At 42.0% G+C, this 10,977-nt stretch overlaps 1 protein-coding gene across 2 annotated transcripts in view; it reads right to left on the reverse strand.

The window, feature by feature from the left end:
* The window catches only part of LOC5568890 (proton-coupled amino acid transporter-like protein pathetic), a 130,701-nt gene that overhangs the window by 11,992 nt on the left and 107,732 nt on the right, over positions 1-10,977 (reverse strand). For both annotated transcript variants that reach the window (XM_021845772.1, XM_001658166.2), the window contains exons 2-4: positions 10,320-10,966; positions 9,883-10,248; positions 9,667-9,823 (exon numbers count right to left, since the gene is read on the reverse strand). In XM_021845772.1, coding sequence (XP_021701464.1) covers positions 9,667-9,823; positions 9,883-10,248; positions 10,320-10,966 — 1,170 coding nt within the window. The remainder of the gene's footprint in view (positions 1-9,666; positions 9,824-9,882; positions 10,249-10,319; positions 10,967-10,977) is intronic.

A 10,977-nucleotide genomic window follows, 5' to 3' on the forward strand; every position in this document is an offset into this window, starting at 1 on the left:
GTTTACTTCAGAGTATCTTTTAGATAATCTTCAACAGTTCTAAAGAAAGAACTATCGTGTACACCTTCCATTTATAATTACAAAATATTTAAATGTACTCTGAACAAGTGAATACTTAAGTGTCAACATGATTTTATTTTGTTGATTTCGATAATAATTTCAAAAGAGTCTTCAATGGCTATTGAAATTTATCCCAAGTAACCATGCTGCTGAAGCTGCAATTGAATCGTGTAATCGGTATGAGTAAAGATAGCATTACTGTATAACTACAGTTGAAACTAATTTAGAGTGAGGAAGAGCACCTCATGAGCCATATTGATGTTATAATTTATAACATTAAATTGACATACATGGAGCCCTTCCCACTCTAAATCAACTTTACATGGGAAGTTTTACGAAAATCACTTACAAACTTGAATTATGAAAACGAAATTGACTTGGGGGCGCCCAAAGGGCAAAGGGAGGTTCGCCAAGGGCGCCGTGAGGCCACGCTACGGCTCTGCATGGAAGACATAGAGTGCTTCGAAATGCGCGGCACAAGAGGCATACGCAGGACTGCCAAACTGGCCTCCATGGTCAAATGGCAGCGTGCGTGGGACAGTTCCACCAAGGGAGTGTGGACTCACAGGTTGATTCCGAGGTTAGATATCTGGGTCAATAGGCGCCATGGGGAACTAACATTCCACCTGACACAGGTCCTTTCGGGCCATGGTTGCTTTAGACAGTATCTACACCGTTTCGGTCATGCGGGTTCTCCCGAATGTCCAGTTTGTGCAGGTTTAAAGGAAACGGCGGAACACGTTTTGTTCGTGTGCCCGCGTTTCCGCACAATGCGTGACCGCATGTTAGCCACATGCGGTCGGGACACGACTCCGGACAATTTGGTCCAGAGGATGTGTGAAGACGAGTTTGGCTGGAATGCCGTTTCATCGGCTATCACCCACATCGTCTCGGAACTGCAAAGGAGGTGGCGAGTGGACTCGAGGAGTGGCTAGTGCAGACGCTAAACAACAGGTGGTCCAAGGGTTCGCAGTCGGCTACGTAGGTCATACCGGTGCCCTACGGTCGAAATCGACCCTTACAGCGATTAAGTGGCCGCGGGGAGAACATCCTGGTAGCGCTGCTGTCGTAGCGCCGGCCTACTGGGTTGGTACGAGCCTCTGGTTGTTCGGGGCAGGTGGAGGCCCCTTCGTCAGCAATCCCAGCTGGTGCTAGCTGATAGGGCCTGAGCCTTCAGTAGGTCAAATTGCGAAGCCCGCAGTATCAGTTCTTGATACCTGCGGTGCAGCTGGGCGCGGGCGTAGTGGTCGACCCTGCCCGCTTTCAGCGGACAACGGAAGGTGAGGACCACCTGGGAAGCTGGCAAAGCGCCAGCATGCTACCTTGGTGGACCCCCCTAAGCGTGTCATCGATGTTCGTTGCTGCATGGCTACGCAGCTAACCTGGAGGATGCGATGTGCAATAGCCCCTCTCCGAAGCAATGCCTTCTTGGTGGTCCCGGAGAGACGAAGGGTTTGGCGGCAATGGAAATGGTTTAGTGGGTCGGGGGTGCAGTCCTGTTTACTGCTTGCATGTAGTAAATGGTCCCTAACCCCACACGGCGTCTGTTGAGCAGATTATCCCCCCATTGCCCACAATCAGCGGAAGGCCTTTTGTTACGCAGTGTACGACAACTCGTTTGAAGTCATCCGTTGGGGATGGTTCATCATGTGGTAAATATACCGAACAATAGACGTACTTCCTGTTGAGGTCACCAACAGAAACATCGATTGTGACAGCACATACATCTCTGGTAGTTAACTCAGAAATGAGTGTAGCAACGATTGCTTTATTAACGAGCACGCATGCGCGGGGCATGGAGCGCGAGTTTGCCATTTCAAGCTTGCTAAAAGTAGCAAAAACTGGGTCCACAAGGTTACCTAGATAGAAGTTCCCTCTACGAAAGTAGGGTTCTTGAACTAGCGCCACTTGGGCTGCACCATTTTGCATGAGTCTGCAAAGATTGATCGTTGCTGTTCTTTTATGCTGAAGATTGATCTGAGCTAACCTAACCGTAGCCACTACCCAAACTAGGCAGGATTAAGCTTTTTGCAAACTCAGCACGAAAAAGACCAGCAACGAAAAAACCAGATCGGTATCTATTTAAAGTCGCCAAAGGCGAAAGAGCACAGAATACACTGTGTAAAACGCATAATGCGAATCCATATAGGTGATAATTTAAATTAAATGTCAACATATTCATAATCCCACCCTTATTAAGCCTCAGGATAGAGACTGAAGAAGGGCAGCCGATTATCTCGGAGAAACACAAGGTCACCTGCACCATTGCTCCGGGTAGCACAGGAAGGACTCAATACTGTGGAGGGCGCCCTGGTACCCCACAGGCTCCGTTAGCGGTTAGGTTTTATTTAGACCCCCCTAACCATTCATTCTTAGGCACGGTACGCATCACACCATAAATTAGGGGTCACCTGTGAGGTGGACTTTTACCACCGGAACAGGCAGTCCGTAGTGTTAATTCTTAGCCAGTTGAAACAACCGCTACCGACACTACGCGGCTATCTAGGCTGCTCGGGAAAAGGAGGTTAATATTGATGATTAACTCCTGACGTGCCCAAGCAGCCTGCTAACCGGTCCGCCCGCATCCAACCGGTCCGCATCCAACCGGTCCGCCCGCAGTGAAAGAAAAGTTCGCATCACGAAGCAGCTCACGAGTGTATACCAACGCATAACAAACATAGAACTGGCAGTGTGAGTAAGTCCGCACCCGTCTGCTCGGGAGAACATGCCAAAAGAAGAGTCAACAAACTCGGGAACGTTTACTCGCGAGTAACCGAGCAATGTGTGATTCATTATGGTTTTTTCAGACAAACTTATTGTATGACTATCAAATCGACAGTAAATTACTAGTTTGTAGTCAAAAACCCTTGGAAACCATAAATCACGGAGGGAAAGCAGTTTTTTTTCCCAGAAGTACAATATGACTCTGAACAGCTCCGAACACGTTCACGAATCACTTTTAGCATCAGTAACTCGGGAGCACGACAGATGCGAGTAAACCAGCGCTACGCTCGGGAGCGTTTGTTTGTGTTCCAGTTCAGCTGAAATGTTCGCCACTTTCCACCACTGTCCGCCCAAAGAGCATGACGAGCAGTGCAGTCGAGTCCACCGACCCAACAAGCACAGGAGTATCTATTATAATCGAACTTCTAGCCCAAGCTAAATAGAGGTGGAGTGGTACAGGGTAGTTTCCCCTGTTTTCTCTGTGCCACACTTGAGACGTGTGTTCGTAATAGACCGTTGAGTGAGAACTACAGAGCATAAACCCCATTAGCACCCACGATAGCCGGGTTAGGTGAAAGTTTCTAGCTTTGCTAGAAATGTGAAAGTTCTATTTAAAAAAACGCGATATACGAATGGGAAAATGGCAACATTGGCAAAGAAAGCTCTTAGTTGATAACTGTGAAAGTGCGCATAAATCACTAAGCTGAGCAGCAGGCTCTGTTCCAGTGAGGACGAATCTCTAAGAGAATTGCTCTCTGGATTCCCTAAAAATGATGGCATGTTTCTTTTTGATCGGGTGCTGTCAGTGCAATCAAAGATGGCGTCGAAACAGCAATCACTCTACGAGTGTGTTGTATGGTTCTACCCTGAGAGAGAGGAGACAGCTGCGAGCTCCCAAAAGTCAAGGGAACCTGTCATCAACTGTCACTGGAAAACCGCACATTCGAAGGGCAGAGCGTGAAAAACCGTCAAAATTTGGCCAAACTAAAACTGGATATGATCGAAAATTCAGGTTGTTTTCCTGTGCTCTTGCATATAAAATCGTTGATTATTTAAATATTATCGATTGGACTCAAATTGCTATGGATTTTTTTTATTTTATGATCTTTTTGATAACAAATAGAATGTGAAAATGGTTTTGACTCAGTTTGTGCTCTCCGAACCTGGGAGGGAGGCACCGATACTACACACGAAATTGGATACAATTGTTTTCCAGATTGCAAGATAACTCCAGTTTGCCAACGACAATCAAGGCAGGCTTAGTGAAAATCGCTAGTTTTCAATTGTTGTGTGCCTTCGATCTTTCTGGACAAACATTGAAAAAGGACCACAGTTTTCTATGCGTTTAATTTTCAGTTTTAATGAAAACAGTAAAAAAAAGCCTCATTCCAATACGTTACATTCAATAAGAATTGCACCGTTACTCGTGACGTTACTTTTAAATGTGCATGAATTGATTCTAATTCGATTTTTGCTATATTTGATGAAATGCAAAAATATGCTTAGGCTAGTTACGCGCTTTTATCATGTTTGTTCATTGTTTAAGATCCGGGCTCACAGTGACAGTTCGTGACAGCAAAATCTCGGCTCACTGTGACGTAGAGAAATTTTGTATTGGTTTCTCCCTCCCAGCTCCGAACCATTGTGCACAACCCAAACATGATAAGAAGAAATCAAAGAAGCCGAGAAAACAAACCAGTTGTCAGTGAGCTGTCTCCTCTCTCTCAGGTTCTACCATACGTGCTGCAAGAAAGGAACCCAACCAACTTGTCCCAGTGCCGTCCCATTGAGGATTTTTGTGTCGCCCTCAGTACCCTAGTGTACCCAAATAATTAGCGGGCCGAAGATACGAAGCAGTTGACCACGGGGATACGAAATTGTTTCCGGAAGATGGACGTAAGTGCCGAGAGCATAGCGACTAAGTAGCGTCGTACGACTGAACAGGGCCCCTTCTCCAATATTCATTATCGTTTTTTGAAGAATAAACATAATGTTTTCAATAATTATACCGAATTCATTGAAAAAAATGACACACAATCTGACTGAAAAATCTAATTTTTTATTGAACGGATACTAAAACTTAATACTAGACTCAAAGCAAGTCCGGTATGAAACTGTGTGATGTGAAACTGCGCTTTTCCTATTAAATATACTTAGAAATAAAGCATTTACACACAGTTAGGTCTCCTATTAAACGCTGCTAAGCACTTTACGCCCACCGCGATTTCTCAGCTGTCGTTCAATTGATTCTAGTGAAATTCGGTAGGTAATAAGCCTCAGACACAAACGAAAAATCAGCTTCACTCGATTCAGATCAGCTGAGAAATTGCGGTGGGAGGAAAATTGGAGGCAGCGTCTTATAGGAGAGCTGACAGCGCGTTATTTTAATTTTCTAATTGTTTTTGTCATTTGCATTTCTTTGCTCCTAACTCCCTCAATTATCAAGCTCATGAAATCATATAAAATATTAGAAGTACTAAAAGAACAGACGAAATATTGAAATCGCTTATCTAGATCGTAATAACAAATTCCTAGATAATTCTATTCGGAGTTAACAAAACAATTGTGGAAGGTTGACGCAAAGGGGTGTGAGAAACAAAAATCTTCTTATGAGAAAAAGGATTTGAATTTTTTTAGCAACTCTTCGCTCCTTATAAATTGTATGTGAGCCCAAATTCAAGTCAATCTTCTACCAATTTTGTGTTTTTATTTGACGGAAACATCAACAGAAAGCACTGCTCGAAAGTTTTGAAACAGTCGAATATTTCAGTACTCCTAACTTAAAACCGACAAAAATGTGACTTACACCCCATTGTATTTGGGCTCCTCAAATCATTCTGTATGTATTTCTGAAGAGTCGGAGTAATCTTTCCGTAATACTGTTTTATTTTTATGAAAATCCAACAAGTCATCTGAATATTTTCATTACTTTTAATCTTTTAAATATTCAGTATAATGACGTTTTTCTAAGTTAACCAAATGAAAATCTGTCATTTTTTCCAGCTTATGTTTGGAGCAATAATAAATCAGAAATGTTTGAAAAGTACTGAGGAAGCTTTTTCAAAAATTCACATGTTTTTTTAAGTGAACATTAGAAACAGTACATCTGCGATTACCTTGTCATACCGGAACCGCGCTAGTTCACCTACTTTCATGTTTTAGTGCAGGAACTTGGGTCAGACATCCAGCATACATGAAGAAGCAGCAGGCCTGGACAGGGAGTAAGTGCTTGAGCGATGGCTCGGATATTCACGATGAGACGTATCTCAAATGGCAGCGGGCGTTACCCTCTCATTTCGAATCTGGGTGCTACCACAGCTACACAGGAGATGAAAAAAAGTACCCATGAATTAGATTTATGACGGGTATTAAGATTTAAACTAAACTTTTTAATCTCAATATTATTTTTAATTAAGATGTATAGCACATGATCTAGGTATTGTTTTCTATGTAATTGAATTTATATTTTCTTTAGCATAGTATAATCAGAATATTTTGAGGATGGTTGAACTTTTCAAGCACGGTAGCGAAAGCTGCACAATACTGTACCGTTCTCTGGTGAAGAAATAGTAAGAAGAAAAATTTACTACTAGTTAGTTGGAAGGAATAATTTGTTCTTGACATTAGAAGAAACGTAAACTGGAGCGCGCCAATTGGCAATAGATGTCTTTTTTTCAGTGGCAAACGAATCCTGCAGCAAAGTAAGCATCAAAGTTGAACTAAATATTGAGCAATGAGAATATATACTAAGGTGTGGAAGAAGAAGCGATGGCTATGTATTAGTAAAGAGAAAAAACGTAAACAAAAATAACTACGTCACTAATTTACACGGCTTCTTATGGGAGCTCGCTCGCTTGTAGTTGTGAAACATTTTGTACCGTACACGGATGTCACGCACACTGAATGCCTTCTTCCTCATCCGGTATATATTCTCATTGAATATTAAAAAAAAAGTTATCTATTCACATTACGCTTAATTTTCAATCATTATTTTTTCGATCCTGTTTCTTAATGGGTTAAATGCACGTCCTGATAACGCACATGCGCTAGTGTCTATGCTCAAAAAATCGCTAAAAGGTAACGCGAAAAATATTTGTATGGCGAAAAGCATCTAACGAATTATTTCTCAAAGTTGGAAACTATTTTCGAAAAAATATTTGTTACCGGTTGTACGCAATGATGATGGCTATCACGCCTACCAAATATTTTTTCGATTAATGCTTTCATTTATGAGAAATTTGAAGTTGGATGCCTTTCCCCATACAAAATAAAACCAGAATACTTCTGCTGATCAACTGTGGACAATAGCAAAGCAGGTAATCCATTGTAAATAATTTACGTTTTTCATTATTTTCACAGTTTAGACGTTTTGACAGTTCTCGACTACCATTTTTCCATGCGCTTGTGTTTAAATTTGAGAAACGAGCGTAGCACGATCATTGAGTGGAATACAAACATCAGTGTCGCTGCTCCGCAGTCAGTGAGAGAAACTGAATGTTCGAAAGGTTGTTGTCTGTACTTTTTGCCTCGGGCGCCAACCGTTAGTATTTCAGAATGATGTAAACAGTCGTTACCCTATTACCGAGATACATATAACGCTTCTCAATGCGTCGCACACACTTCCATGTGTTCTGTTCAGCAGTAGAGATAGCTGGAGGAGTTCTTTGTAGGCCAATAGAGGTCCCCAAGCAAACTGCCACGAACACCAATGCACAATCAATCTTACACAAGTCGATTTCCTCAGAATGAAAACGTATCGATGTTTGTTTGACGTCATTGAGCTTTCGGTCAACGGCAGGCCAACAGGGAAGTGGTTGTTTTGCAGCAATTCTGTTTATATTTGGATTCTCACAGCAAACAAAAGCAATGTTGTGACAGTTCTCACAGCAAACAAAGAAAATTTTGTCAACATTGCACTACTACGCAGGCAACTAGATTGGTCGTTACCCTTCTGGTCATCGTAAGGAGCGATTAAGATGAAGATGCAACGAAGCTACACGTCAAAATTTCAAGAGCACAAATCTTGAAAACCAAACATCCGTTTAAACTGGAAATTTCATCGATTGATCACAAGCTGGCGGTGACCAATATATTATGTTTTCAGCTTAAACTGATGATCGGTTCTCCAGATTTGCGCTCTTGACAATTTGAGGTTTGGCTTCGATTCATCAAATATTAACCATAAATTCATGATCGATTCTTAAAAAAAAAAGAAACTTTGGAAACTTGCAGATTCATCATATGATCATTGATTACAAAAAGTCTTGCGTTGAGTGAAGAAAAATGTGTTCTGGTGGATAAGCTTTCGAGTTCACTTTGAAGTTCTTTGCTCAATATTGCCTATGAAGGAGCTATCAGAAGGGTTGGCCTTTCTATTAGTACTATAGATGATTTCCTGGAGATCTGGAAGATATTCGGTAGCATAATGTTTGATCAAATGTCTTCATACCATACAACACTGAACTTCCACTCCAATTGAACTGCATAGAGCTTGCACGGTAACCACTTATTTCTAACAAAAATCTCAGAAATCTCACATATCAATTGACAAAGATCCTCAGTTTAAATCGCATGCTCAAAAGAGTTGAACATTAAAAAGTTTGATAGGTTCTGAGTTCTGTGAAAAATGAATTCCAAAATACAAACTATTCCGCTTTGTCTCAAATTACGGCTTGCAACATCCAGCAAGTATCGATTTATACAAGTTATAATTAATCAAAACATAGAAAATTATTAATTTGAAATGAACATATAAGAAACAAAATAGTATAAAAGAATTTACTGAATCAATCAATACCCTTTTATTTCACTTACATGGAAAATAATCTCTGTACCATCTCCCCAGGGTTATCCCTTTCAGGACGGACGATTTTTTATCTTTATGATAAAACTTCTCTTGCTAGGTGGCAATGAATTGATCTCTTCGTGAGATGTTAATGTATATCATTGGTTATGCATAATTGAAGACGGAGTGACAGTAGGTGAATCCCACTTGTAAACGTTAAAAAAAAGTTCAGCACAATTGTGCTGCTTAGTCCCGAAAAGGTTAAATCATGTACCGTAAGGACGCCATTCACCGCTCATGCTCCATTCACCGCTCATTGAATTGTTTTGAAAAATCTAAACAATTTTTTGCAATAAAAGTTATTGGCATGTATAAGTATACCAGAATGGATTGTAGCAGAATGAAATTCATATGATTTTATATTGAAGATCATTTTTAAAAACTATTTTAGGCTGTTTTAGGCGGTAAACATGAGTTTAACAATGATTTTATTATGGCAGATTTGAAAAAGCTTTTCAGTTGCCACGGTTTAATATGTTGTTGTACTATAATACAAATAATACAACCAGCTAATGAAAGTAAATTAATTCCAACTAGTGTTGTATACAAGGCCTTATACTTCGGATGAGCGGTGAATGGCGCCCTAAACATGTATCATTGGCATACATGTCATTCGGTACCATTATACATTTTTCACATTTCAAATTTTTCCTACAAAAACAAATGTTTTATCTTGCGTCTAGTGCAAAAAGTTGTGAAAATATTGAACAGCAGATTTTTGACAGAATTTAACATGTTGAAATGCTGTTAAATGAGCGGTGAATGGCGTCCTTACGGTATAAAAGTGTATGCAGCAATGTTAACCCCTAATCTGATCAAAGCTGTATCGATCAGTAGATAATAAACGGTCGCTCATGATATGTTTCCAATACCCGAACCTAACCTTACAGATGCATTTTTGATAGAAATGATTGCTTCCTGGATAGCGATTACACTGTACTCCCAATCATTGATCAAATTAAATTTCATTTTTATGGCATCGTTCATACAAACACATAGAGATCTTATAAACATGAAAAATATGTAAGTTTACTCACCACAAGTCCAATACGAATACCATATTCAGCTGCGTTCTTATGTTCATTAAAGTTGTGCTGCACGTTCTTCCAGATAATCTCCATTGGAACGTAGAACTGTAGCGAGTAGGTCAAGAAAATGGCGACGGCAATCATGATTTTGACCAACTGAGCCAAGCTGAAACCAGAAAACATTCATCAATATCCTCCTCCACCTAGAAAAACCATTCCACTTACATATCCTCCACTGGCAGGTTCAGCGTCACACTGCCCTTGGTGTCCTCGCCGTACTTCAGATAACCGAGGAATCCGACCAGAGCGTACAGCACCACAACCACCGTCATTCCGATGTTGAGCACTCCGGGGCAGCCGATGAAGTTCTGCGGTGTCTTCATGTTGTTCTCCAGCGACATCACTACACCGATTCCCTCCAGGGCGAAGATGACCGTGCCGAAGAACATTGGCATGTGGTGCACATCGGCCACGCCCTTGCGCTCCGAAAATGCCGGCAGGTCCGTCGTAATGTAGTACAGCGTGATGCCAACGCCCGCTCCGATCAGAATGTTCGCGATCATCGAGAATGGTGTGAGATACTTCAGTTTCCTGGGGCGGGAAGTTAGAAGAATTGTTGATGATTTGGGTACGCAAAGGTTAATATCCTAGAGAAAACTCACCTGATCAAGTTGATCAATATCAGAGGAATCAACGACACCAAAATGTAGTACCGAACATCATAGTGACTGTGGGTGTAGTAGTCCACCACCTGTTTTACGTTGGTGGCCACGAACACGATATAAATGCAACAGCATCCCATCAGATCCAGCACCAGGAACAGATTGATGATGAATCGGCCCAGTCGCGAATACTTCTTGACTCCATCCGGTCCAGCTAGGAAGGCCGTTTCTGCCACATCCGCAAAACCCAGCGAAGGAATCTGCGCCCTCCGGCAGAGGATGTGCGAGCACTTAACTAGAATGTGAATACAGTAGGTACAGATGGCACCGATAGCAAGTGTAGCTCCCAGCCCAAACCATAGACCAGCGTGCAGAAAGGCCAACGGCATCGCCAGGATTCCTGATCCGAGAGAACCCTTGAGCAGATGCACCAGCGTATCCACGTCCGAGGTCGGATGGGTTAGCTTTCGGTGCTCAAACGGGTTGTACGATCCAGCTTCTTCGTCCTCGCGGGGCATCCCGACCAGGGGCAGAGTCGAACCGGCCACCGTTTGGGCGGCCACATCCGACAGGCTGTCCTTCATGTTGCCGAAGATGTAGTTGTTGACTTCGGATTTGCTCGAACCGGTCCATTGCGGTCGAATTGGCTAATAGGGAG

The sequence above is a fragment of the Aedes aegypti genome, chromosome 2 (genome assembly GCF_002204515.2).
Source record: "Aedes aegypti strain LVP_AGWG chromosome 2, AaegL5.0 Primary Assembly, whole genome shotgun sequence".
NCBI classification, from domain to species: Eukaryota; Metazoa; Arthropoda; class Insecta; order Diptera; family Culicidae; genus Aedes; species Aedes aegypti.